This window comes from Piliocolobus tephrosceles, chromosome 17 (assembly GCF_002776525.5).
Source record: "Piliocolobus tephrosceles isolate RC106 chromosome 17, ASM277652v3, whole genome shotgun sequence".
Lineage (NCBI taxonomy): Eukaryota > Metazoa > Chordata > Mammalia > Primates > Cercopithecidae > Piliocolobus > Piliocolobus tephrosceles.
In genome coordinates, this window is record NC_045450.1 from 65,762,264 (window position 1) to 65,789,500 (window position 27,237).

General features: G+C 44.7%; 1 protein-coding gene across 2 annotated transcripts; it reads right to left on the reverse strand.

Annotated features, from left to right (window-relative positions):
• Nucleotides 1-1,345: 1,345 nt before the first annotated feature.
• Nucleotides 1,346-23,720, reverse strand: C17H16orf46 (chromosome 17 C16orf46 homolog). 2 transcript variants are annotated; one of them, XM_023226892.2, is made up of 4 exons: nt 23,588-23,720; nt 11,611-11,858; nt 9,095-10,012; nt 1,346-1,940 (listed from the first exon to the last, which is right to left on the reverse strand). In XM_023226892.2, exons 2-4 carry the CDS (start codon nt 11,818-11,820, stop codon nt 1,917-1,919), a joined length of 1,152 nt encoding a protein of 383 aa, XP_023082660.1. In that variant the 5' UTR covers nt 11,821-11,858; nt 23,588-23,720; the 3' UTR covers nt 1,346-1,916. The 2 variants fall into 2 exon arrangements, with proteins under 2 accessions (XP_023082660.1, XP_023082659.1); XM_023226891.2 differs by lacking the exon at nt 1,346-1,940 and adding an exon at nt 14,148-14,237 and having other exon boundaries at nt 8,872-10,012.
• Nucleotides 23,721-27,237: the final 3,517 nt, after the last annotated feature.

A 27,237-nucleotide genomic window follows, 5' to 3' on the forward strand; every position in this document is an offset into this window, starting at 1 on the left:
CAAAATAGACCAAATTGACCTAACAGACATTGGCAGAATATTCCTCCAAAATACAGCAGAATACACATTTTTCTTCAATATAACACATGAAAAACGCTCCCGATCAGGCTAAAGCTTCCTATTGTTCCCAAACAGCTAAGTGCCCAGGTTCATCCTAATCGAGCTGAACACTAGTCACTGGGTTCCACGGTTCTCTTCCGTGACCCACAGCTTCTAATAGAGCTATAACACTCACCACATGGCCCAAGGTTCCATTCCTTGGGATCCATGAGGCGGACAACCCCAGGTCAGAGAACTGGAGGTTTGCCACCATATTGGAAACGGCCCACCACCATTTTGGAAGCCACCGGCCACCATCTTGGGAGCTCTGGAATCAAGGACTCCCAGTATAACAGTATCACTTTGGGGGGTTTAGGGAGGCAGCCTTTGAAGTGATATGCAGTTTTATTTTCCTTGTCTCTCACAATATATCCATGTGTGTTGTCCTCTGAAGCGTGTTTAAGTGGCATTAATTAGATTCGACAACTAGGAGGGGACAACATATATGCCTTCATACTCTCAACTTCTAAATGGCTCTGATTTGTTAAATGACATGAATTTTACGTATGTACATATGTATGCATGCATGTATGTATTTATTTATTTTTGAGATGGAGTCTCACTCTGTTGCCCGGGCTGGAGTGCAGTGGCACAATCTAAGCTCACTGCAACCTCCACCTTCTGGGTTCAAGCAATTCTCCTGCCTCAGCCTCCCGAGTGGCTGGGACTACAGGCATGTGCCACTACGCCCAGCTAATTTTTTGTATCTTTAATAGAGACAGAGTTTTACCATGTTGGCCAGGCTGGTCTTGAACTCATGGCCTCAGGTGATCCACCCACATCGGCCTCCCAAAGTGCTGGGATTACAGGTGTGAGCCATCGCGCCCAGCCATGAATTTTAATCTAGTTTCTTCAGCAAAGTGTTAGCCAGTAAAATGTTCTTAAGGCCAAGAAGATAACTACATTGTTTTCAATGTTTAAATCCAAAGGATTCTCTCTGTTGTTGGAACAGTATTTATTAGTAGATACATTGATATTTTAGTTTACATATGCAGAGAGGCAGGCTAAAAAAACAAACAGAGATGGCTCTCAGGTTGTCAGTGTTCTTGACGTTTTCAGGGGCACTGCGTTTAAAAATCAGCTTGCTTGAAAGGAGCAAGGCCCAAACTATGCGAATAAGTAAAAGCCGCACTGTCTATGCCATACTTGAGCTAGAACACTATCAATATTCAGTTTCTTCAACAAACTCCAGAAAAAACTCTAAATGTTTTATTGCCTTACTAATAACAAAACAAAAATTAATGAATTATTAGTAAGATAATTTTATTTATTGCTTTACTAATAAATAACAAAATAAAAACTTGGTTCCAACTCCACGCATTCCAAAATAGTGAAGTTTGACCTATGAGGGACCACAGCCATGGCCCCTCCATTAGCTTTTGATACTTTACTTGGAAGCAAGTTACTATTACAGAACATTAGGCTGCAAAAAAGAAACCACAAAAAATTTAAACAAGTGATACTCTTTTTAGCATCAGTGAAATAGTCCAATATATCTGAAAATGAAAAAAAAATTGTTTTGAAATTATCTCCACGGTGACTTTGTTATTCTCAAAAGTACATATATTACCTCTGCATATAACCTTTTTTTGAGGGGCGGGCTGGGGAGACCTAACAGAGCGAGCTGATGACTATGGCAGGTTTAAATAAGACCTTGCTCCAAGCTTGGCGTCTTCTTACTGCTTCTGCTTACAGCGTTTGACTCTTTGCTTTCTGGCGATCCACCGCTTTTCCATGTCCTGGGTGAAACATTTGCTTTTATGATTACATCTCAACCATGTTGCTGCTTAGGACTGAATGTGAAACTGACCCCTCTCCTACTTTATCTTCTTTTTCCTGTGCTGTAACGAGAAATTTAGTGACTTCAGAAAATGTAGAGCCCGTGCTGCAATAAAAATGTGGCAGAAGTCAATGAATCTGAATTATGACAAAACAATAATCAACCATTAAGACTCCCCTCAATAACTTTTGCCTTGGTAGATGAAACTAGTCTCTAAAAACCAACAAGCAAACAAAAAAAAATAAAAAAACTTTTTTCTTTTTAAAAAGTGAGCCCACCAAAATTAAGATTTTTAATTTTGGGAAGTCATCACTTCAGCAAACTATGCTTTAGGAATTTTTTACTCTATATTGTCTTATTTCAGCTCATGGAAATAATTTTAGTTTTGTTATATTTTAGAGTCAATACTATGAAAGAACTGCAAGCTGGTATCAATTTTTGCACCTTCTTTTTTGGTAACATGGGAGATATATATATCTATATACATGTTGGCCAGGCTGGACTCGAACTCCTGACCTCAAGCAATCCACCCACCTTGGCATCCCAAAGTGCTGGGATTACAGGTGTGAGCCACCATACCTGGCCACATGTGATGTATTTTATTTTTAAATTTTTGAGACAGAGTCTCACTCTGCCGCCCAGGCTGAAGTACAGTGGCGTGATCTTGGCTCACAGCAAATTCCACCTCCTGGGTTCAAGCCATTCTCGTGCCTCAGCCGCCCGAGTAGCTGGGATTACAGGTACGCACCACCATGCCCAACTAATTTTTCTATTTTTAGTACAGACGGGGTTTTGCCATGTTGGCCAGGCTGGTCTTGAACTCCTGACCTCAAGTGATCCACCCGCCTTGGGCTCCCAATGTGTTGGGATTACGGGCATAAGCCACTGCGCCCGGCCAATGCCATTTATTTTTAAAGAAACTCACAGCCAAGATGTGGTATATTTTACAAGCATTTAAATCACTCTTCTGTTACAAGATATGTGCTTAACTAGTAAGAACTCTTCAGAGTTAAAGTTCTCTAACTACCAAAATACCAAGTATTTCTTGGACATCCTACTTTCCTGAAATTTAGGGAAGTCAGTCATGAGGATTTTGTTGAACAGCCAAAGAAATTAAAATAGAGTCATGAACAGTAGTAAGGCCAGTAGTATTGATCCCAAATTCAATATCGGATTTCTTTTTACCTTCAGAGGACATGCAGATTGGAACAAATGAAATCACTAACAGTTCTTTCACGTTTAGAGGTTTAGTGATCATGGTTATTCTCGGGCAGATACAAAGGAAAAAAAAAATAGAGGCTTAGTGAATCGTCAGAACCCTTGTGTGGTGCTGAAAATAAGAAACTATATTATGTTTTCAAGCTAGCTCTCCTCAAGTTTTAGTAAGTGGTGAAACTGGTTGGGCATGGGGGCTCATGCCTGTCATCCCAGCGCTTTGGGAGGCCAAGGCAGGTGGATCACTTGAGTCCCGGAGTTTGAGGGCAACCTGGGCAATATGGCAAAACCCGTCTCTTCAAAAAAAAAAAAAAAAAAAAAAATTAGCTGGGCCTGGTGGTGTGTGCCTGTAGTCCCAGCTAAGGAGGCTATGGGAGGAGGATTGCTTGAACCCTGGAGGCTAAGGCTGCAGTGAGCTGTGATGGTGCCACTGCACTCCAGCCTAGGTAACAGAGTGAGACCCTGTCTCATAAAATAAGTACAGAAACTGTTTCTTTTTTCTTTTTCTTTTTTTTTTTTTTTATTGTTTTGAGACGGACTCTCGCTCTGTCGCCCAAGCTGGAGTGCAGTGTTGGGATCTCAGCTCACTGCAACCTCTGCCTCCCAGGGTTCAAGCAACTTTCCTGCCTCATCCTCACAAGTAGCTGGGATTACAGGCATGTGCCACCACGCCTGGCTAATTTTTGTATTTTTAGTAGAGACAGGGTTTTGCCATGTTGGCCAGGCTGGTCTTGAACTCCTGACCTCAAGTGATCCACCCACCTCAGCCTCCCAAAGTGCTGGGACTATAGGCATGAGCCATCATGCCCGGCCAACTGTTTCATTTTAAAAGAAACACAGGGGAGGAAGATTTGTAGTTTAAGCTAAACAAGAGAGAAAAGCCACTTTGATATATACATATGAAGCACAGATTGCCAGTGCTTGCTAAGTTGTATCCCACATAGTATTGGCTGCCTCTTCATATTTACACCCGTTCAGCCCAAGCAGTGAGTGTGGAAAAGTGAATTGTTAAACATTAGAGAACTCTGAATATTGGCATTAAATGTAAATACATTAATTTAACATCTTCGACTTATCTTGAAAACCTTGCCAAACCAATAATGCACATTCTCCTGAAGACAGGAAAAGAGAACACCCACAACTCTTCCTGTCACTCAGGGTCCTGGCTGAATGGACCCTCCTGTTACTCTGACTCTTCTCAGAGAAAAGCAGACTTGGCAGGGTGTGGTGGCTCACACCTGTAATCCCAGCACTTTGGGAGGCCGAGGCGGGTGGATCGCTAAAGGTCAGGATGGTTCAAGACCAGCCTAGCCAACCTGGTGAAACCTCGTCTCTACTAAAAATACAAAAATTAGCTGGGCATGGTGGCGGGCACCTGTAATGCCAGCTACTCAGGAGGCTGAGGCAGGAGAATCACTTGATATCACTTGAACCCGGGAAGGGGAGGTTGCAGTGAGTTGAGATCATGCCACAGCACTCCAGCCTGGGTGACAGAGGGAGACTCTGTCTCAAAAAAAAAAAAAAAGCAGACTTATGGTTGCTTCTTAGCTTCTTTCTAGAAGGGACCTAGGCATGTGCCACCAGGAGACCCTAGAGGACCAGCACAAAATGGAAAGCACATGTGCCTTCTGGGATGTGGCAAGCTGGGCGTTCTCCCAGCTCCCTTCACACTTGTACCAAGGCACCTGCTTGATCTGTAAGTAAAGCTGTCAGAGAAGCTGCAGCAAAGGCATTGGGCTCCAGATTCCTAATTCCCTAAAGCAGTGGTTCTCAGCTAGGGTATTTTGCCCTGAAGGGGCATATGGGAAAGTCTGGATACGTTTTTGGTTGTCATGACTGGAGGTGGTATTGGCATCTAATATGTCAAGGCCAGGGATGCTGCCACACATCCCACAGTGCACATACAGGCCCCACCACAATGATTCAGCCCCAAATAGGGCCAAGGTTGAAAAGCCCTGTCCTAAAGATAGGCCAGGTGATGGGGTGGCTTTCAGCATTGCTGTAAATACAGCACGCACCTGGGCCATTCAGTCCTCCCATTCAATCCTCTAAGAAGTTATGTATATTGTTTAGAATGTATTGGGGCTGGGCACGGTGGCTCACTCTTGTAATCCCAGCACTTTGGGAGGCCAAGGTGGGTGGATCATTTGTGGTCAGGAGTTCGAGACCAGCCTGGCCTACATGGTGAAACCCTGTCTCTACTAAAAATATGAAAATTAGCCGGGTGTGGTGGTGCACACCTGTAATCCCAGCTACTTGGGAGGCTGAGGCAGGAGAATTGCTTGAACCTGGGAGGCAGGGATTGCAGTGAGTTGAGATCGTGCCAGCCTGGGCCACAGAGCAAGACCCTGTCTCAAACAAACAAACAAACAAACAAAGTATGTGTTGGTAGAGAAGGTAAGTCCCCATAGTCTTAGGTTAAAAAAAACTAAATTTCTTTAGGGTTTTTACTATCATCATCTTTTGAAATGTATAAACTGAAATTCATTTAGTATTTTTTTTAAATTTTCACATTAGAAAATCCAGGATCCAGAGCAAGACTGATCAAAACCTAAAACAGAAACAACTGTTCACCATGTTGAGTCTCTATAATAAAAACGTTTGCAGGCAAGTGAAATGCATTAAAATGACAGAACTATTAAAAATGTCAGACATTACTCCCTCATTTTATAGGCAAAGGCAGAAATGCTCAGTGGCAAAGTTGGGGTATTAAAAAATATACATCCTAATGGTTCTCAGCTCCTAGGAAAAAGGAAGATGGTTCTTATTTTTACTTATTGCAGTGAATACTGGATTTATCCTGAGACTGTGTCCAAGAAAATATACAGATGCTTTTTGATCTAGGAGATTGAACTTGAAAAGTTTTTTCCCAGAACACCTCCGTATGCACAAATTTAGTACAAGAGTCAAGCCTTAATCTGCAGAGTGATGGTGTTTAGACTGGTACAGTGGAAATACAGGCAAAACCGGATGAGGAAAAAGGCAAGGGAATTAAGATGGACTGGACCCAAACAAGGAGCACCTTAGTTGACAAGTTGCAAAGGTAAGTTCTGAGAACCCATTCAAGAGTAAAGACTCATCATCAAATATCCAAATGCCAGCTCGCAGGCCAAAGGACTTCCATACAATTTTGAATAGTCAGTCATTCATTAGAGGGAAATTATCCAGCTTGTTATATTTGATCCGCTCAGTACATTCAGGAAAAACACAGATCTCTGTTGGAGTTTAACATACATTACCTGGTCATCTTCACCACATCCTGTGTCTGAAAATTGTTCCCATCTTACAGGAAAAAATGACATTCTTGAGCCCTCCTTCCTGCAAATATCACACGATATTTACCACCTAGTACTTCAAACGTCCCCAAACTGTGATATATAGTTTGAGCCTTCAGAAACCCAGGCTACAAACCTTAATGCTGCCCTGAACAAAACCAACCCTCTGTTGAACAATTTCTCCTTGGGTTAGAGGAGGAAAATGATCCCTGATCCCCATGCATATATGCAGGATTAAAAGAGAATGTCTGGGAAGAGGCCTTGGATTCTTATTTATTTATTTTTTTTAGACAGAGTCTTGTTCTGTTGCCCAGGCTGGAGTGCAATGGCACGATTTCGGCCCACTGCAACCTCCAGAAACCCGGTCTCTACTAATAATACAAAAATGAGCCGGGTGTGGTGGTGGGCACCTGTAATACCAGCTGCTTGGGAGGCTGGGGCATGAGAATCACTTGAATCCAGGAGGCGGAGGTTACAGTGAGCCAAGATCATGTCACTGCACCCCAGCCTGGGTGACAGAGCGAGACTCTGTCTCAAAAAAACGACACAAACAAAAAAAAAAACAAAAAATAAACCCCTAGGCAGACAGACAAGACATTACAAAGACCACTATCGAAGCAGATATTTACAAATACAGTCATATATTCTGTCTACTCCATCGTTTAGGAGACAGGAAATCCAGAGCTCAAGTCCAACCTACCGTAAGCAAATTCAAACTATGTCATTACAAAGCAGCCTAATGATTACTCATATCACAGAACGGTTCATCAGGACATGTCTACCTAGCAACATTAGTTGGCATTTAAAATATAACTCATTTACAAATGTCATTTAATTTAGATACAACTGTGGGAATATGAGTTGGGGTAAAATGAGGGTAGAGGAAGGACAGAGGGAGAAAGTAACAGCCCCTTTCCAAAAGTGTCTGGGGTTGAGGGTTTCCAAACATTAGATGCAAAGGCCAGAGGAAGCATCTGAGGTGATAATCACAGTGATCTTTTTATTTTTTTCCCAAAAAGTAATTTTTTTTTTTTTTTTTTTTTCTGAGACGGAATCTTGCTCTGTCGCCCAGGCTGGAGTGCAGTGGTAACGATCTCAGCTCACTGCAAGTTCCACCTCCCAGGTTCACACCACTCTCCTGCCTCAGCCTCCTGAGTAGCTGGGACTACAGGCGCCTGCCACCACGCCTGGCTAATTTTTTGTATTTTTAGTAGAGATGGGGTTTCACCATGTTAACCAGGATGGTCTCAATCTCCTGACCTCGTGATCTGCCCACCTCGGCCTCTTGGGGTTGGGATTACAGGCATGAGCCACCGCGCCTGGCCCCAAAAAGTAATTATTCCTAACCTGCTTCCCAGGTTGGATTTTGTAGCACTGTGGCTAAAACTTCCAGACAGAGATTAATATGAGGGTGCAATCTGAGGATACAGCAACCTGAACATGCAGGAGACGACAGACAGCATATATGCATGGAAACAATCTAAGAGTGTGACACCCTGGACACACAGGGTTTCTGATGCCTTGGACGTCCTGGACACAAGCTGGAGTTTCCTTTTCCTTTTTTTGGAGGCGGAGTTTCGCTCTTATTGCCCATGGAGTACAATGGCACAATCTCGGCTCACCGCAAACCTCTGCCTCCTGGGTTCAAGCGATTCTCCTGCTTCAGCCTCCTGAGTAGCTGGGATTACAGGCATGCGCCACCACATCCGGCTAATTTTGTATTATTTTAGTAGAGATGGGGTTTCTCCACGTTTGTCAGACTGGTCTCGAACTCCCAACCTCAGGTGATCCACCCGCCTTGGCCTCCCAAAGTGCTGGGATTACAGGCGTGAGCCACCGCGCCCGGCCTGGAGTTTTCTATTAAAGCAATTCTTTAGATCTTTGTTGCAAGAGCAAACGGGGCAGCAGAGGGCCGGGCGTGGAGGCTCAAACCTGTAATCCCAGCACTTTGGGAGGCCGAGGCGGGCGGATCACGAGGTCAGGAGATCGAGACCATCCTGGCTAACATGGTGAAACCCCGTCTCTACTAAAAAAAAAATACAAAAAACTAGCCGGGCGAGGTGGCGGGCTCTGTAGTCCCAGCTACTCGGGAGGCTGAGGCAGGAGAATGGCGTAAACCCGGGAGGCGGAGCTTGCAGTGAGCTGAGATCCGGCCACTGCACTCCAGCCCGGGCGACAGAGGGAGACTCCGTCTCAAAAAAAAAAAATGAGGCAGCAGATAGATACCTGCTTCGTTCAAAAGATCAGGAGGCAGTTTGGTCTAAACCAGTCCAGTATACTTAGTTTGAGGCACGGGGGTGGGGCAGAAAGGGCACCTGCCAGACGGCTCTGGGCTGGCCCTTTGGATTCCCCACCTTCTGCGTGGCTTCTGCTGGGTGTGGACGTGAGGCAGGCAGAGGCCAGGGCTGGCATGATCAGTTGGCATTTTGTGAATGGCTAAGTAGCAGAAGCAGGTAACACATGAATATGGTGTTTTAGAGAATAAATCCCACCCCATTCACAGAGGTTCAGTTTTCTTCGGTTGTACTACAAAAAAAAAGGAGGAAAAGAAGGGGAAAAACAGATTGACGGAGAGGAGAGAAAGAAGGAGTCGGGGGTGGGTGAGAAATGAGAGAGAAGAAAGAGAAAGGATGGCTGCATCTCAAGCAGTGCTTATTCCCAGGGGTTCTCCCATGACCACTCAGAGGATCCTGTGGGTAGAGACCGGAATGACAACCCTGCTCACGGTGAGGGACGGCAGGAAAGGTCTCGGGAACACTTTGGTCTCCAGCATCTGGGGCCTGTTTTCCTGCTTGGCCTTTTGGGTGATCACAGGAGGTCTTGGATCCTTGGCTTGGAATTTGGATTTGTAGTTTTGCACTCCCCGTTTCTGCAGAAGCTGCAAGGCAGCAAGATAGCGAACGTTACTGGAGTCTGAAGGGCACGCCAGGTTTTTCTCAGACAGGAGGGACCAATGCAGGCAGCGCTGCTCCGGATCGGCCAGCAGTGATGTCCGGGCCGCTGGGGAAGGGGAGGATGGCGTGTCGTTGACCACAGTGTGTTTGGCCAGCTCACTGGGTCTCTTTTCACCTTTCCCATCTGCTGTTTTCAAGCCATATGCACAAGCCAGACACCCATCCTTTTCCACACTCAGCACCTTCTCTTCTGACTGCAAGAAAGAGTTCTTACTCTTCTTACCCAGAACATCCAAGGCATTTGAAAGTGAAGCCTTCAGGGGTGGCAGAACGAGGAGGGCCCTGGAAGTCAGGGGGCCTGGGATGGACAGCCCTCTGTGGACCCCTCCACTGGGGTTCCGAAGGGCCTTGCCCCTACTAGTGTCCGGGATGGCCCAGTCTTCGGTGCACCAAATAAAATCCTTGATTTGCAGACTTTTTTTCTCTGTTCGAAAGTAGGTGGGAAAGCAGATGTTGCTAATCGCCCTGGAAGCAGCGCTGGGGCCCTGGGGGGCTGCCTGAGTCTGGGAGGGGCTGCTCTGATCCTTCTCTGGGCCCCCCTCTGTAGGAGGCTTGGTCTCGAGGCTCCCGTGGGACAGGTTAACACACACCAAGCAGTCGCTGCAGGCACCTTCCCCTACCCTCGCCTTTTTTGGTAACTTCCTCGGCCAGATGCAGGCAGCTGGAGAAATCCTTCCCCACCCTTGGACCTGCAAATAAAGCAGCATGTTACTCCTCCAGCCGAGGGGCCCAAACTGTCCTTGCTCCAATTTTGGCCACATTCCCATTTTGGCAGCCTTACGTGAAACAATATTCTTATTTATTTTTTTACTACCCCTTCCCCCACCGATAATTTTCTTAAAATTCATTCACTTAAAAAAAAATTCTTCAAAGTTTCAAAGCATGAAAAAAAAGTAGAAAAATATCCACTTTCACCCCTACAAAGTAATAACAGTATTTGTAATAGGATTTGTTAATCCTAAATACTAGCAATGGCATTTGTTAATACTAAAACACTAAGCAATAGTATTTGTAAATGGCCACTTTGAGGTGCTGACTATATTTCTTTTCAAATGCACATTTAAATTCGAAGCTATTAAAATAAAACGAAAACCGTTCATACTTGGCCCACCAACAAGGATTTCGAGCACCGCCAGTCTCTGCTTCCCATACCTGGGGAAAACACTGTTACTTGGATAGGCTGGAGGGAGACCCAGGAGCAGAGGCAAGTCCTGGAATGCAGAGGAGCCCTGCATACCCAGGGACACCTACTCCCCATCCACGCCCAGAGTCCTCTGGCTGATCTTGCCACAGAGATCACGGTTAAAATAGGGTTGCCAGATAAAAACACAGGATCACATATTGGACATACTTATACTGATAAATTAGGTGTTATCTAGTAATCCTATGTTTAATCACTGGATTAGAGCAAGTTTTCTTATAGTTTTATGCCTTTTTTTTTTTTTTTTTTAGTTTTCTTATAGTTTTAAACATAGGATTCTATTATTGATTCTAAGAATTGTTTAAGAGTAAGCCTGCAGACCAGGTGCAGTGGCTCAGGCCTGTAATCCCTGCACTTTGGGAGGCTCAGGTGGGCAGATCACCTAAGGTCAAGAGTTCAACACTAGCCTGGCCGATATGGTGAAATCCCGTCTCTACTAAAAATACAAAAATTAGCTGGGCATGGTGGGCACCTAAAATCCCAGCTACTCAGGGGGCTGAGGCAGGAGAATCACTTGAACTCAGGAGGCGGAGCTTGCAGTGAGCCAAGATCGCGCCACTGCACTCTAGCCTGGATGACAGTGAAACTCCATTTCATTGGGGGGAAGAAAAAGCCTGCAGAGTTCTGAGTAGAACCATTAGGATAGAAGCCTCAGTTCTCTCAGGGAGTTCAGCATAGCCGTTAAGAAGCTCAGGGTTCTAGAGTCCAGAGGAACTAGATTCAAGCCCTGCCTTGGCCACTTACTGGCTGGGTGATCTCGAGTATGTTACTTTGTCTTCCAGGTGACTCAGTATACTTATCCACAAAGCGAGGCTGGGAATAATACTTGCCTCATTTGGCTATTGAGAGGTTAGATGAATTAATGTATCCAAAGCACTTAGTACTGTCCTGTCCACATACTAAGTGGTCATAAATACACATAGTGGGTGCCGCTATTACCATCAGTAATATTTTACCTCGATTCCAGGGTTTCTACATGTCACTGATTCCACATTTTTTGGTAATATTAACTGTTTTTGGAAAAAAGAGGCTTGCACCAAAACACTGATGTGCAAGAGATAGAAAAGCTGTGACTCAGATACTCACTGCCTCTTCCCATCCCGTTCCAATAATAAACTCTTCGGCTTTTTCATCTTGTTCAAGCGTAATGTCACTGATATCGAGAAGACAATAAACATGATTCTTTTCACTTCTTCCATCTGGACAAGTACAGGTTGGTTCTGTTTCTTCTGTGCATTGAATTTCATTATTTTCACCATTTTCTAAGTCAGTCTCATTTTTCTGACAGAGATCCATTACTGCGATGGTTGCTTAAAGTTTTTAACATCTTCTTGCTGTTTGAAAACATGAATGGAACTTTGTTTTTAATATTAATTTTTTTTAAAAAAAGCAATTCAATACTCAGGTGAAATATCTTCAAGACACATTCAGGAATATGGCCAGCCGCGGTGGCTCACGCCTGTAATTCCAGGAATTCCTTTGGGAGGCCAAGGCAGGCAGATCACTTGAGGTCAGGAGTTTGTGACCAGTCTGGCCAACATGGTGAAACCCCATCTCTACTAAAAATATGGTGGGCGCCTGCAATCCCAGCTACTAGGGAGGCTGAGGCAGGAGAATCACTTGAACCCAGGAGGCAGAGGTTGCAGCAAGCTGAGATCGGGCCACCGCACTCCAGCCTGGGTTAGAGAGTGAGATTCCGTAAAAAAAAAAAAAGGAAGGAAGGAAGGAAGGGAAGAAAGAAAGAAAGGAAGGAAGGAAGGAAGGAAGGAAGGAAGGAAGGAAGGAAGGAAGAAAGGAAGAAAGGAAGAAAGAAAGAAGGTAGGTTCAGGAAGAGACTGAGAACAAATATTACAAAACCATCCACTGCCAACCACTGGCACTATGAAAGATAAGGCAGCCAGGAGCAATGGCTCACACTTGTATTCTCAGCACTTTGGAAGGCTGAGGCTGGTGGATCACCTGAGGTCAGGAGTTCGAGGACAGCCTGGCCAACATGGCGAAACCCCATCCCTACTAAAAATACAAAATTAGTTGGGTGTGGTGGTGCGAACCTGTAATCCCAGCTACTCAGGGGGCTGAGGCAGGAGAATCCCTTGCATCTGGGAGGCGGAGGTTGCAGTGAGCCGAGATTGCGCTATTGCACTCCAGCCTGGGCAACAGAGCAAGACTCTGTCTCAAAAAAAAAAAAGAAGATATGAAGAGACATAGGGAGAAGATGGCCATCTATAAGCCAAAGACAGCAGCCTGGAACAGAGCCTCCTCTCACAGCCCTCAGAAGGAACAAATCCTGCCAACACTTTGATTTTGTACCTTGAGAATCCAGACCTATGAGGTAATACATTTCTGTTGCTTACGCCACTCAGTCTGTAGTACATTGTCATGATGCCCCTAGCAAAGTAAAACAGTAGGTGATGGTGATGATGATGGTGATAACCCTATCTACCATTAATGGATGTTTTTCTGGAAAATGCACTTGGCATTTAGAATCTAGACAAAGGGTCTGCAAAGTTGTAAACCTGATCAGAGCCAAAGAGCTGAACAGTTCCAGGCCTATTTACTGGCTGTGTCTCTGGAGCAATGACTTACTTTTCTGGGTCTGTTTGCTCATCTATAAAAAGGGCAAAAGTGGCTGCGTGCAGTGGCTCATGCCTGTAATCCCAGCACTTTGGGAGGCCGAGCTGGGCGGATCATTTGAGGTTAGGTGTTTGAGACCAGCCTGACCAACATGGTGAAACCCTGTCTCTACTAAAAATACAAAAAAATTAGCCAGGTGTGGTGGTGCACACCTGTAGCCCCGGCTACTCAGGAGGCTGCGGCAGGAGAAATGCTTGAACTTGGGAAGCAGAGGTTGCAGTGAGCCGAGATTGTGCCACTGCACTCCAGCCTGGGCGACAAAGTAAGAATCCACTTCAAAAAAAGAAAAAAAAAGGGCAAAAGCCTAATACCTTCCTACAGATAGGGGCTCCTCCTGTGGACCCCACAGGCTGCAAAAATGAACTGGAATACGTGAGCAGTGACCAGCAACGCTCTGGTTTGAGTGCGGATAAGCACCCAGTGTCTTCTCAAGAAGTTTCTTGCTTGTGCTGAGAAAGAAGCCACAGGGGACACCCACTCCTTGCTTTCTCTCAGCCAAACATGACCCACGCCAGAAAACTAGTTTTTTTCATTTTCTGTTTAGGAAGAGATCAGTACTTCTTATAACAAATCTGTTTAATTACCATTTTGACTTCTCCACAGAGGCTTACAGTAGTTTTTTTGGTTTTTTGTTTTGTTTTGTTTTTTTTCTTTGAGACAGAGTCTCACTCTGTTTCCCATGCTGGAGTGCAGTGGTGCGATTTTAGCTCACTGACAAAATGTACAGGAGTAAATTTTGTACAATTTTAGGTTGGAAGTTGTACCTCCGCCTCTCAGGTTCAAGCAATTCTCCTGCCTCAGCCTCCCAACTAGCTGGGATTACAGGTGTAAGTCACCGTGCCTGGCCAACACTACATTTTTATAAGCACTTTACTTATGTAATGACGGTTCATAAGGAACTATATTGATTCCTTGTGACTCAAAGCTAAGAATCATCCCTGAGTCAATTAACACAGTATTATTAGTCAAAAGGTCAGATGACTGCATACCAGATCACCAGATGCACCTTCAGAACCCTGGTGTACTTCAGGCAGAATCAAGACACTCCGCTACTAAAAGAGAATGTTGGTGGTCTTTTCCTAATTAAAAAGAAATTCAGTTAGTGGATAGAAAAGTTGTATTTTAAGTTTCCCTTCTCGAAACATACTACCAAGTTGTTGTTTGTCTCCCTCGGGTTGCCCAGGCTGGAGTGCAGTGGTGTGATCTCAACTCACTGCAACCTCCGCCTCCCGGGTTCAAGCAATTCTCCTGCCTCAACCTCCCAGGTAGCTAAGACTACAGGCGCCTGCCATCACGCCCGGCTAATTTTTTTGTAACTGTCAAGTTTTATTACCCATTCTTGTCTTCCAGCTCATGTTAGCAGATGACACACAGAAATGTACAAGAATCAATAGAAGATCAAAGAAAAGAGTGGATATGTGATTCCTCGCAATTTGTATGCAGTTTTACTTTTATGTTGGATTGCAGACATCTATATTCATATAATATTTTCTGGTAGTAAAATTATGCCTGACTTACAGATTTGACGTAAATCAAGAGCTCATGCCGTCCCATTTCTTGGCTTTCACTGAACTTTACAACCTGATTCAGTTTGAGAATCACCAGGATAAAGCATACATCAAAGTCCATACTAACGTTTTCCACCACATCAAGAAAACACAAAGATCACAATGAACATGTTGCCATGGAGATGCGTTTGCTGATACAACTCTAAAATTGGATTTAGAGTACAAAGCAGGAAAGCTCAGAGATGTAGGCCAGAAGGTATTAAACTCTATTACACAAGCTATTAAAGTGATTAGAACCAACATGTACAAAAGAAATAGTTGACTCAGATCCAAGCCCCTGAAGTGCACGTTTGGATAAACAAGAATAAACCCAAAGAAAAATTGATGAAAGAACTTAAGATATTTGGAAATGAAATAAATGAGAGCCTAAAACACATGGCCTATGGAAATTCACCATAATCCAGAAAATATCTTTTCTAGTAGCATTTAAAGACGGACACTAAAAGGAAATGATCAGCCAAAGAACTGTAAAGTAGTTTATTTTCTTTTACCAATAATATGATTTGCTTCAAAATAATGTGAGGTTGAGGTTGGGGAGGGAATAATGAAACCAAAGTGCCCTTAAGTTCTGTTTGTTGTAGATGGGTATGAGGACATGGAGATTAATCGTACTATTATATTTTTATGTAAGCATGAAATTTCCCATAATAAAACTTTCAAAGCCATGATGTTATCAGAGAGCTTCAAGAAATGAAATGTGGAATAATGATAGAAGCCAGGGTACAACGAATTTTGACCTTAAGCAAACTGAAGTAAATGTGGTTTTTTGTTTGTTTTGTTTTGTTTTGAGACACTTGCTCTGTTGCCCAGGTTGGACTGCACTGGTGCAATCTCAGATTACTGCAACCTCCGCCTCCTGGGTTCAAGCGATTCTCCTGTCTCAGCCTCCCGAGTAGCTGGCATTACAGGCATGTGTCATCATGCAGGGCTAATTACTGTATTTTTAGTAGAAACGGAGTTTCACCATGTTGGCCAGGCTGGTCTTGAACTCCTGACCTCAGGTGATCCACCCACCTCAGTCTCCCAAAGAAATAAATGTATCAATGAACAAATAACATGGTTTATGTAATTTTAAGTTGGAGTAAAGACCTTGAACAAGGACTTATTGAAAAAAAAAGAAAAACAGATGTACAGAAAAGATATACCATCAGATAATAGGATTTATAAAAGTGATTCAGAGGAACTCCAGAAATATTTGTCCAATGATTCTTAAGTCACAGTACACAAAGCATTCTCACTGAATCTATTGAACGGCCGGAGGAACAGGTGTAAATGCAGAAAAGAATAGACATTACTATTTGGATCTGTGACACCATGTTGAGATCATGCAATTTGTTAATGAACTGAGAAGTATGGCCGGGCGCGGTGGCTCAAGCCTGTAATCCCAGCACTTTGGGAGGCCGAGACCGGCGGATCACGAGGTCAGGAGATCGAGACCATCTTGGCTAACATGGTGAAACCCCGTCTCTACTAAAAAATACAAAAATCTAGCCGGGCGAGGTGGTGGACGCCTGTAGTCCCAGCTACTCGGGAGGCTGAGGCAGGAGAATGGCGTAAACTCGGGAGGCGGAGCTTGCAGTGAGCTGAGATCCGGCCACTGCACTCCAGCCCGGGCGACAGAGGGAGACTCCGTCTCAAAAAAAAAGAAAGAGAAGTACACAGAGTAGCAAATGCTCCTTTGTTATACATCTGGCAAAGTTAATGTAGCTTTAACACCCTAACCAATCTATAATTCAGAATACTTACTCCTGAAATGAACAAAGACAACCATTAAGCTACCACAGTCAACAGTAGAGGCAGACCAGTTGAATACAGCAAAAGGACATGTTTTCTGTCGTGTGTTGTATAAAAGTTAAAGTTGGAAAAGACAGGGAGAAATCAATGTAAACTGAGAACAATGAACATATCTCCTATTTACAAATAAGTAACACTGCCCAAAGGAAAACCTGCGTGGAAAGAGACCACCCGACCAAGAACATAAATTTCCAAAGGCCTGGTAGCTGAAAAGAAGTGAAGGGATAGCAGAAGAAATGACCATGCCATATAGTACAGAAAGGGCCTTTGTATTTCTTTATATATATGTTTTTGAGATGGGGTCTCACTATATTGACCAGGCTGGTCTCAAACTCCTGGCCTCAAGCGATCCTCTCATTTTGGCTTCCCAAGGTGCTGGGGTTACAGGTGTGAGCCTAGCCTTTCTTTGCTTATACACACACACACACACACATATATATATACTTTTTTTTTTTTTTTATAGACCAAGTCTCGCTCTGTCGCCCAGGCTGGAGGGCAATGGCATGATCCTGCCTCACTGCAACCTCTGCCTCCTGGGTTCAAGTGATTCTCATGCCTCTGCCTCCCAAGTAGCTGGGATTCCAGGCACATGCCACCATGCCCGGCTAATTTTTTTTTCTTTTTTTTTTTGAGACAGAGTCTCGCTCTGTCGCTCAGGCTGGAGTGCAGTGGTGCAATCTTGGCTCACTGCAAGCTCGCCTCCCGGGTTCATGCCATTCTCCTACCTCAGCCTCCCGAGTAGCTGGGACTACAGGCGCCCGCCACCACACCTGGCTAATTTTTTGTATTTTTAGTAGAGATGGGGTTTCACCAGGTTGGCCAGGCTGGTAATGAAGTCCTGACTGCAGGTGATCACCCGCCTCGGCCTCCCAAAGTGCTAGGATTATAAACATAAGCCACCGTGCCTGGCCCTTCATATTGTTTTGATAAAGAAGGTAATAACGTGGCTACTTTATCATTTTAATGAAAATAAGGTTAGAAATGGATTTATTAAAAAAATAGAACTCTGATTTTGTGTTTGCTTGTTTTTGATTTACGTCTTTTTTGCCCCAGATAGGACTCAAGCTGCCAGGCTGTTTTTGAAGAAGGCTGCAGTGGGTACACTTTGAGTTAGGAGGTGTACTGTCCATCAGTCTTGACTTCCTAGCATTAGTCAAGACAGGCAAGGATGGACTGCAGCAACAAGCAGCCCTATTTCTTTTCCAGTGGTTAAAAAAACAGAGGCTTCTTTCTAACTCATGCTGTAGATTCATTGCATGATGTCTGGGGCTCTGTTCCACATTGTCCTCCCTCCTGAATGTGAACGGACGGAGGCTGCGCCATCGGAAACCACAGCCCACGGTGATGCAGAGTGTGATGGCAAACATGGCTCTTAGATGTTTCCTCCTGGAAGTCACTCATTTGACTTCAGTTCACACGTCATTAGCCTGGAGCAAATCACGGACATTGTCTACCTTTAAGGAGAAGCGGGGCTAATACTTCCTTCTACATCTCCAGGAGGAGTAAGAAGCCAGATTTTGGTGACTTCACAGAGCCTCGTGACTAGCCTGGTCAACAGACTGTGAGTGGAACTGATGTGTGTCACTTCCTGGATGAGGCAGTGAACAGGTAACATCCTCCTTCAGTTCTCTCTTCTCTTCCCACGATGACCCTGGGGGTCACGTGTTGACTTAGCAGCACCACAGAATGGAAGAAGCCTAGAGTTTGAGTCACAGCTTTGAGAAATGCCCCCATAAACCCTCATCAGACTGTGCATGGATGAGAAAAAGCTTAAAGACTCCAGCCATGAGATTTGAGGAACTGCTTGTTGCTATACCACAGTCTGTCCTATACAGGTAAGTAAAGTTACTGAGATCGTGTCAGAGCTGAGATTACAAGGCCAAGTGGGACTCTGACTGTGAGGGGTTGTTCATGTCATGATTATATCTGATGCAAAAAAAAAAAAAAAAGAAAAAAGAAAAGAAACTAGCTATAACATACTTTTTATTTACTGTTTTATTTTTATTGATTTTTTTTAAATTTTTATTTATTTTACTCTTGTTGCCCAGGCTGGAGTGCAAGTGTACGATCTTGGCTCACTGCAACCTCTGCCTCTGGGTTCAAGTGATTCTCCTGCCTCACCCTCCCGAGCAGCTGGGATTACACACATGTGCCATCATGGCAGGCTAATTTTGTATTTGTAGTAGAGATGGGGTTTCTTTATGTTGGTCAGGCTGGTTTCGAACTCCTGACCTCAGGTGATCTACCCGTCTCAGCCTCCAAAAGTGCTGGGATTACAGGAATGAGCCACCGCACCCATCCTACTTTTTTTTTTTTTTTTTTTATGTTTTTGAGACAGAGTCTCACTCTCTTGCCCAGGCTGGAGTGCAATGGTGTGATCTCGGCTCACTGCAGCCTCTGACTCCCAGGTTCAAGCAACTGTCATGCCTCAGTCTCCTGAGTAGCTGGGATTACAGGCGTGTGCCACCATGCCTGGCTAATTTTTGTATATTTTTGTAGAAACGGGGTTTTGGCATGTTGGCCAGGCCGATCTCGAACTTCTGACATCAAGTGATCCGTCCACCTCAGCCTCCCAAAGTGCCCAGTCAATTATAACATACTTTAAAAAATAACTGAAGAGTTACATACTAAAGGGAACTAGCTAAATAGATTATTTAGTCCTCTAAATTATAGCTACCATATAGGAAGTCACATGATGCTAGCAGAAAAGGACTAGTTTAAGGTAAAAAAGGAAAATACAATTGCTGTTTCACAATAGGAAAATATAAAACATAAAGTATCTTACCACTATAGAAGGGAACAGATGTCTGTAGTTATTACACTGTGTAAAGCCAGATTGGTATGTACCATAAATTCAGGCTAAAAGGTGACTATTAGAGATTGAAAGTCTCAGGAATAAAAGCTCCATGTCTTTGGAAGACTAAAAATATACTTAATTCAAAGATACAACTCTGATTAGAGGCAGAATTAATAGTATATAAGGTTAATTTATGATCATGGAGAGAAAAATGGGCAAAAATACCTGTTGCAATAAGCTCTTCTAGAATGTTCCTGAAAGATAACGTGGTAGGCAGAATTCTACAGATTCTCTCCCCTCAAGATTTCCCACCCTAATCCTCGGGTGAACAGGATGAAATACAACATCCACAAATATTTTATATTACATAGTAAAAGGGACTTTGCAGATGTAATTATGATTATTAACCAGTTGACGTGAAGATAGGAGATTATTTTGGATAATCCGGGTAAGCCTAATCAAATGACATAGTCTTCTAAAACAAACTTGTCTTAGCTAGCAGCAGCAGAAGTCAGAGATACAAAGCACAAGAGGAATTCAATGCATTGTTTCTGGCTTTGATGAAGTGGGGGGGTCACATCCCAAGGAATGTGGATGGCATTTAGGAGCTGAGAGAAGACCCTGGTTTACAATGAGGAATTAAACGTGGATCTCAGTTGCACAACTTCAAGAAACTGAATTCGGCCAACAGTCTGAATGATCTTGGAAGTGGGTTCGTCCAATAAGAGTCCAGATTGGATGACTTAGGAGATCCTAAACAGATAACACAACAACAACAGAAAACTAATACAACAATAATTCAGCTTAAATATTTCTGCTTAAGTACTTTCAATGACTGAGCGCTCATAACTTAACAAGAATTTCTTCCCATTGGAATCTCTAAAGATTTGAATGATCTCAAATTAAGTCATCTGCAAATCTGCACATTTTGTTCCTCAGTTCTGGGTATTCTTCTCAAATACAAATCTGAAAACATCTGAAGACAGCTATTATTTTGTCAGATACAAATCTTGAGTTCCTCATTATCTTAAGAACGCAAAATTACCTGTCTCTTAAAATGTGGTGCCTGGAACTGAAAGCAATACCTCAAAAGTGGTCTGACTAGAAGTGTCTGCTTTGAAATCTGACTCCTTTTGATCTGAAATCTACATCTATTAATTAAACAAAGTTATTATATTTTTTAAAAAGTATAACGCAATCTTTTTTATTTCCTTTTTTCTTTTTTTGACAGAGTCTCGCTCGGTCACCAGGCTGGAATGCAGTGGTATGATCTCGACTCCCTGCAGTCTCCGTCTCTTGGGTTCATGCGATTCTCCTGCCTCAGCCTCCTGAGTAGCTGGGACTACAGATGCACGCCATCACACCCAGCTAATTCTTGTATTTTTAGTAGAGACAGGGCTTCATCATGTTGGCCAGGATGGTCTCGATCTCTTGACCTTGTGATCCGCCCCCCTCAGCCTCCCAAAGTGTTGGGATTATGGGCATGAGCCACTGTGCCCGGCCGTTTTTTTTTTGACAGTCTTGGCTCTGTCACCCAGGCTGGAGTGGGGTGACACAATCTCTGCTCACTGCAACCTCCTGGGTTCAAGCGATTCTCCTGCCTCAGCCTCCCAAGTAGCTGCGATTACAGGCGCCCGCTACCATGCCTGGCTAATTTTTGTATTCTTAGTAGAGACAGGGTTTTGCCATGTTGACCAGGCTGGTCTCAAACTCCTGACCTCAGGTGATCTGCCTGCCTCAGCCTCCCAAAGTGCTGGGATTACAGGCATGAGCCACCACACCCAACCCTATAACCCAATCTTAATTAACACTGAGCTTGAGGTGAACTACAACTTCTAGATTTTTTTTTTTTTTCACATGAATGGCTAAAAAGTCCTGTCTTCTTTACTCCATAACCATGCTGTTGATTTTCTTTTCTTTTTGCTTTTTCTTTATTCTTTTTGTGTTAGTTAGATGTAGACTCCAAATGCATCAGATCCTTGTAAAATTTCCCCTTTTGTTTTTGGACCATCATTAAACCCGCTCAGATAGTTCACAACCTAACTCTGACTTCCCACAGTTTGACCATTCCTTTTTGCTCGATGACGCCATTAATTTGACGAGGATACCTTCTGTATCTCCATCTACATCATGGATAAAGACGTTGAGAAGGATGGGTAAAGGATACTGCCGTCTGGATATCCCTTTCACTTGGACATTTGCTAATTATTCAAGTGCTGCAAATTCACCTTCACCTTACTCCCTATGCAATGATCTGGCCTATGTTTCTAAATCTTTTCTACAGGATTCCAGATCCATCCATTTAGATAGTTTCATTTTTTAGAGGAACTTACCAAGAGTTATAGAAGTTGATCTCTCTCTCTCTCTCTCTCTCTTTAAAACACCTATTATCTAGATCAGGGATAAAGAATACATTCTGGCAGAGTGCGGTGGCTCACATCAGTACTTTGGGAGGCCGAGGCCAGTGCATCACTTGATATCAGGAGTTCAAGACCAGCCTGGCTAGTATGAGGAAACCCCATCTCTACTGAAAATACAGAAATTAGCCAGGAATGGTGGCTCATCCCTGTAGTCCCAGCTACTCTGGAGGCAGAGGCAGAAGAATTGCTTGAACGTGAGATGCGGAGGTTGCAGTGAGCTGAGATCGCATCACTACACTCCAGCTTGGGTAACAGGGTGAGACTGTCTCAAAAAAAAAAAAAAAAAAAATTCTGAATTGTCAACTCCAAACGAGTAGTGGCTACCTAAAGCGTTGTATTGAGAAGGATCTTATGACCTGACTACAGCAGGAAAAATTTCTGGGGTTGATTAAGTAAGTCTGCCAGAAAATAAAGAGTGCCACATGTTTGCCAGTCTGTCTATACAGTCAGATTATAAATATCTTACTGTAGATTCCTATACCTGGTTGACAGATTCCTAATTCATTAAGGGCGGGGAAATGTTGATGGACCAGAAGAAACCAAGGCCCAGGGTATTAAGTCAAACGCAGGCTGTTTATGTCAAAAGCAGATAGATGGAAATCTTTCAAAACTCCTCATCACCTTGCCCCAGCTTCTCATTGGCTCTGCACTATGCCACACACCCTCATCTTCTTAGAAGCTATAGATTTAAAGGAATCCTAAATTCCAACCAGAGAAAGATGAGTTTCTGGCAGCCTCATTTGGAGTTTGAATGAACGTTCCTGTGGGTCGGGTCTTTAACGACCTATGCTGAGTGAAGGAATAATCATTAGAAATACTGTTAGCCATGGTGGAAGTTAAGTTTCTTAATACAAGACCAATCTTCACTTATATGAACCAGTTAAATAGGTCCTGAAGACTGACCTGAGCATCCTGATCATGAGTAACATAGTTTCTACAGGAAAAGGAGGTGGGAGTCGCATTTAGAAACACACTGGAAGAAACCGAAACTTTGTCTCAAAGTTAAGCACCCGCGCCACCCAATTTGCACAATTTGTTCATATTTTCAAGAGCATAAATTTTATCCTCCTTGTTAATTATATGTGCCTTCTGCTTATTCAGGAACCTCAAGTATTTCACAGAATGATGCCAAGGAGCGCAGTTTCTACACCATCCCTCCGGATCAGACCACATCTATTCCAATCCCAGTCTCAAACACTTCCCCTTTTTCAACTCCCGTTAATGAATTCACTAAGTACCTAGCACTGAGAATAAAAAATTAAAGCAGCACCCGTCTTCTCTGCTCTCACACAGCTTACAGCCCACAGCAAAGCAGAAGTCAGCAAACACGCGCTCCACCTGCCACCTCTAAAACCCAGGCGCATCACGCTCGGCTCCACCTCTTCATCTAGCCCCGCCCCTTCTTGCAGGCCCCACCCCTTTCCTATCAGGCTCCTCCCCTCATTCCATGAGCCTTTTTTCCTCATCCAGCTCTTCCCCTTCCTCCGCCAGTTCCCACCGTGCCACAAAGACGCCAGCCCTTCTTTCAAGCTATCCCATTCAGAAAAACGTTCTCGATTATCCTTTCGAACTCCTCCCCGTCCTCCGTCTACCCGCCCTTAAAGGAACCCGCCCTTAAGGGGTTCCGCCCCCAACGGCTCCTCCTCAGGCCCCGCCCACCGCCCCAGGTCCCGCCCCCTCCGCAGACCCCGCCCGCTCTGGGGCAGCCCCTACCTTTAGTGCCTCTGCCTTTCGCTTCCCCGCGTCAGAGGTTCGCTTCTTTTCGAAGGAGGCAGGGCCTCTCGCTCTGTCGCCTTTGGAGTGGTCCGGGGCCTTGCCCCAGGGGTGGAGAAATGGCCGCTCACACCCACCTGTGGGGCCAAGCGGATGGAAGGCCTCGCGACAGCTAGCCCTGGCCCGTGGGCGAGGGCGACTCAGGTCGCTGCGTGCTGGGCCGTTGCCCTGGGTTACGGCCACGCTGGGGGGCGGGACCGCGGCGGAAGTGACGTAGCCCAACAAAGCTAAGCACTGGCGGGGCGGCTCGTGGCACCTCCTACCCGCTCCGGAAGCTGCCGCCGGAAAGGCCAAGGTAGGAGGGTCTGAGATGGTGGAGGTGGAGGCCTACCCGGGCCCTCGGGCCGGCGAGTTCCGTAGGAGCGCCCTTTTGCCTGCTAGGATGTTTAGTAGATGCCAGGCGGCCAGAAACATCCCCACTTTTTTCCCTCGGCTCCCTGAGGAACCGCCGTGCGCGTTTCCCATGGACACAAACTTCACAGGCCGAGAACGTCACGGGAGGACGCGTTGTGAACCTCGAAGAGCCCACTTACGCCACCTACAGCACCGGGCCGACGGACATTAGCTGAACTTCTGGCCCGGAGCAGCACAGCTCTGAAGTGGGCACTGGCATCTGTTATACAAATAAAGGAAAGTGGCCCCATGTCCTTAAAACAACAGCTTGCTGAAGAGAGATCGCAAGGCATTCCTTCACTCCAGCTCGGGTCTGACTCCAAGGCCCTCCGCTTTAGAAAGTGTGACTATTTCTGCTGTAGAAAACCGGTATCTAGGCCGGGCGCGGTGGCTCATGCCTGAAATCCCAGCACGTTGGGAGTCCGAGGCGGGTGTATCACCTGAGGTCAGGAGTTCGAGACCAGCCTGGACAACATGGCGAAACCCTGTCTCTACTAAAAATACAAAAATTAGCCGGGTGTGGTGGCGAGCACCTGTAATCCCAGCTACTTGGGAGACTGAGGCAGGAGAATGGCTTGAACCCGGGCGGCGGAGGTTGCAGTGAACTGAGAGCACACGACTGCACTCCAGCCTGGAGAGCAAAACTCAGTCTCAAAAAAAAAAAAAAAAAGAAATCGGTATCTAAGTTCTCTAGCACTGTGACTGCTCCAAGGAGACGGATTCAGCTATAATTCTATTCCAGTTTTTTTCATACGTCGTCTGGGTGCCTGTATTCCCAGCTATCCTGGAGGCTGAGGCAGAATTGCCTGAACCTGGGAGGTGGAGGTTGCAATGAGCCAATATCGTGTCACTGCACTCTGGCCTGGGCAAGAGTGAGACTGTCTCAAAAAAAAAAAAAACAAACCAAAACCTAAAGTCAACAACTAAACCACCTGGGAGGTGATACCAGAAAAAAAATTTCACACTTCCTGGGTAACCTATTCAGTTTCTCATTTTAGTTACTAGAAAGCTTTCTTCAAAACTTTTATTAATCTGCTCTATTAATGCCAAAACCATTCAAAAGGAATATGAGGTCATGAAAATTAAATTCCCTGGATTCAGTCAATTTGGAGGGCCATTCAAAGCCTGTATTTTTGGCAGCACTGTGACATAAATGACAGTGGATTTGGCTCTGTGTTCTAAATAGTGGAAGAGCAAGTTGCCATATGTTCTACTCTTTGAAAAAAGAGGGGTTGTTACAGAGCAAGTATGTGTGTCTTTGGGAGGAAAAAAGGAAAATAAACTGCCCACCTTTTTCAGAGACTATAACCACTCACGGACTTTCATACTCTAGAATGGCCACTTTTGCTTCCCACCTTTATTTAGAACATTCATCTTCCCCCTCTACCCAGAGAGTCCCATTTAAAACAAACAAAAAAAATTTTTTTTTTGAGACTGAGTCTCGCTCTGCCGCCCAGGCTGGAGTGCAGTGGCACGATCTTGGCTCACTGCAAGCTCCGCCTCCTGGGCTCATGCCATTCTTCTGCCTCAGCCTCCCGAGTAGCTGGGACTATAGGCGACCGCCACCACGCCTGGCTATTTTGAAACCATGTGAAACCCGTGTTAGCCAGGATGGTCTTGATCTCCTGACCTTGTGATCTGCCTGCCTTGGCCTCCCAAAGTGCTGGGATTACAGGTGTGAGCCACCACGCCCGGCCCCATTTTAAATATTTTTATAGTAAAATTTGCTAAGGGACTAAGAGTAGACCAGGAAATGTGAAAATCATTACTACGACCACCCAACTATTTAACAAATTTCTTATCCTATCACCTTTCATACCTGTGAAATGATGGTAATCGACGTGTCTAGAGAACTTTCAAAACAAAAGGGTAAATCTATGTAATTACTCATCCCCACGTATTTTCTTTTTTTTTTTTTAAGACGAAGTCTCACTCTGTCGCCCAGGCTGGAGTGCAGTGGCGTGATCTCGGCTCACTGCAACCTCCGCCTCCTGGGTTCAAGCAATTCTCCTGCCTCACCCTCCCAAATAGCTGGCACTACAGGTGCATGCCACCATGCCTAATTTTTTGTATTTTTAGTAGAGATAGGGTTTCATTGTGTTAGCCAGGATGGTCTCGATCTCCTGACCTTGTGATCTGCCCGCCTCTGCCCCAAAATGCTGGGATTATAGGCGCGAGCCACTGCGCCCGGCCTGTTTTCTTTTTTTGAGACAGAGTTTCGCTCTTGTTGCCCAGGCTGGAGTGCAATGGCGCAATCTCCAGCTCACTGCAAACTCCGACTCCTGGGTTCAAGCAATTCTCCTGCCTTAGCCTCCTGAGCAGCTGGGATTACAGGTCACCACACCCAGCTAATTTTGTACTTTCAGTAGAGACAGGGTTTCTCCATGTTGATCACGGTGGTCTCGAACTCCCAACCTCAAGTGATGCACCCGCCTCGGCTTTCCAAAGTGTTGGCCATCCCCATGTATTTTCTAAGCAGACAGATCCATTAACCTGATTGATAATTATACGATATAGACAATCATCCAGGATACCTTGGATACTTTGTGACACGTTCTCACTGTCACCCAGGCTGGAGTACAGTGGTGTGCTCACTGCAGCCTTGACCTCCCAGACTGATCCTACCTGCCTCCCAAATAGCTGGGACCACAGGCACATGCCACCATTCCAGGCTAATTTTTGTATTTTTGTAGAGATGGGGTTTCACCATGTTGCCCAGGCTGGTCTCAAACTCCTGGGCTCAAGAGATCCACCAAACTTGGCCTCCCAAAGTGGTAGGATTACAGGCGTGAGCCACCACGCCTGGCCAATACTTTCTGGATAAGGGTACAAAGATACAGTTAAGCAGTGATATGGCTACTGGCAGAGTCTTGGAACGAACAGTTTCTTCATCTGAGGAGCAGGGAAGATTTGTATGTTATTCACCTACTTTCGCTAGGTCCTTCTGTTTGCTGTTTGTTCACCACCAGAAGGTGGTACTATATGAATACTTCTTTTTTCCTCTAGTAACTGAGAAAATGATACAGGAGTTTATCTCCTCTCACTCTGTGTATATGTATATATATATATGTGCATGTGCATATAGACCCCCCCACCCCAATACTGTCAGCATATTACAGTTGGTTAGAGTATGCTACATATTAGCTACTTGGAAATACCTTTTGGCACTCTAAATATGCTTAAGTTGCAAAGAATACTCACTATCAAAGTCCATTATCTGAGCTCATAAAGCTTCAATCCATGTCCACTTTTATTCCCATGACTTAAGTGGAAACCTGAATGTGGTTTAACTTCTTAAAAATACCATGTGCTACATACTGATCAAAACTTCCAC

Excerpts from the sequence above, each read along its gene's own strand:
- C17H16orf46 (XM_023226891.2), bottom strand. The coding sequence starts at position 11,820 with ATGGATCTCTGTCAGAAAAATGAGACTGACTTAGAAAATGGTGAAAAT. Across the intron at positions 10,013-11,610 it reads GAACGGGATGGGAAGAGGCA|GTCCAAGGGTGGGGAAGGAT; the intron begins GTGAGTATCTGA and ends CTTTATTTGCAG.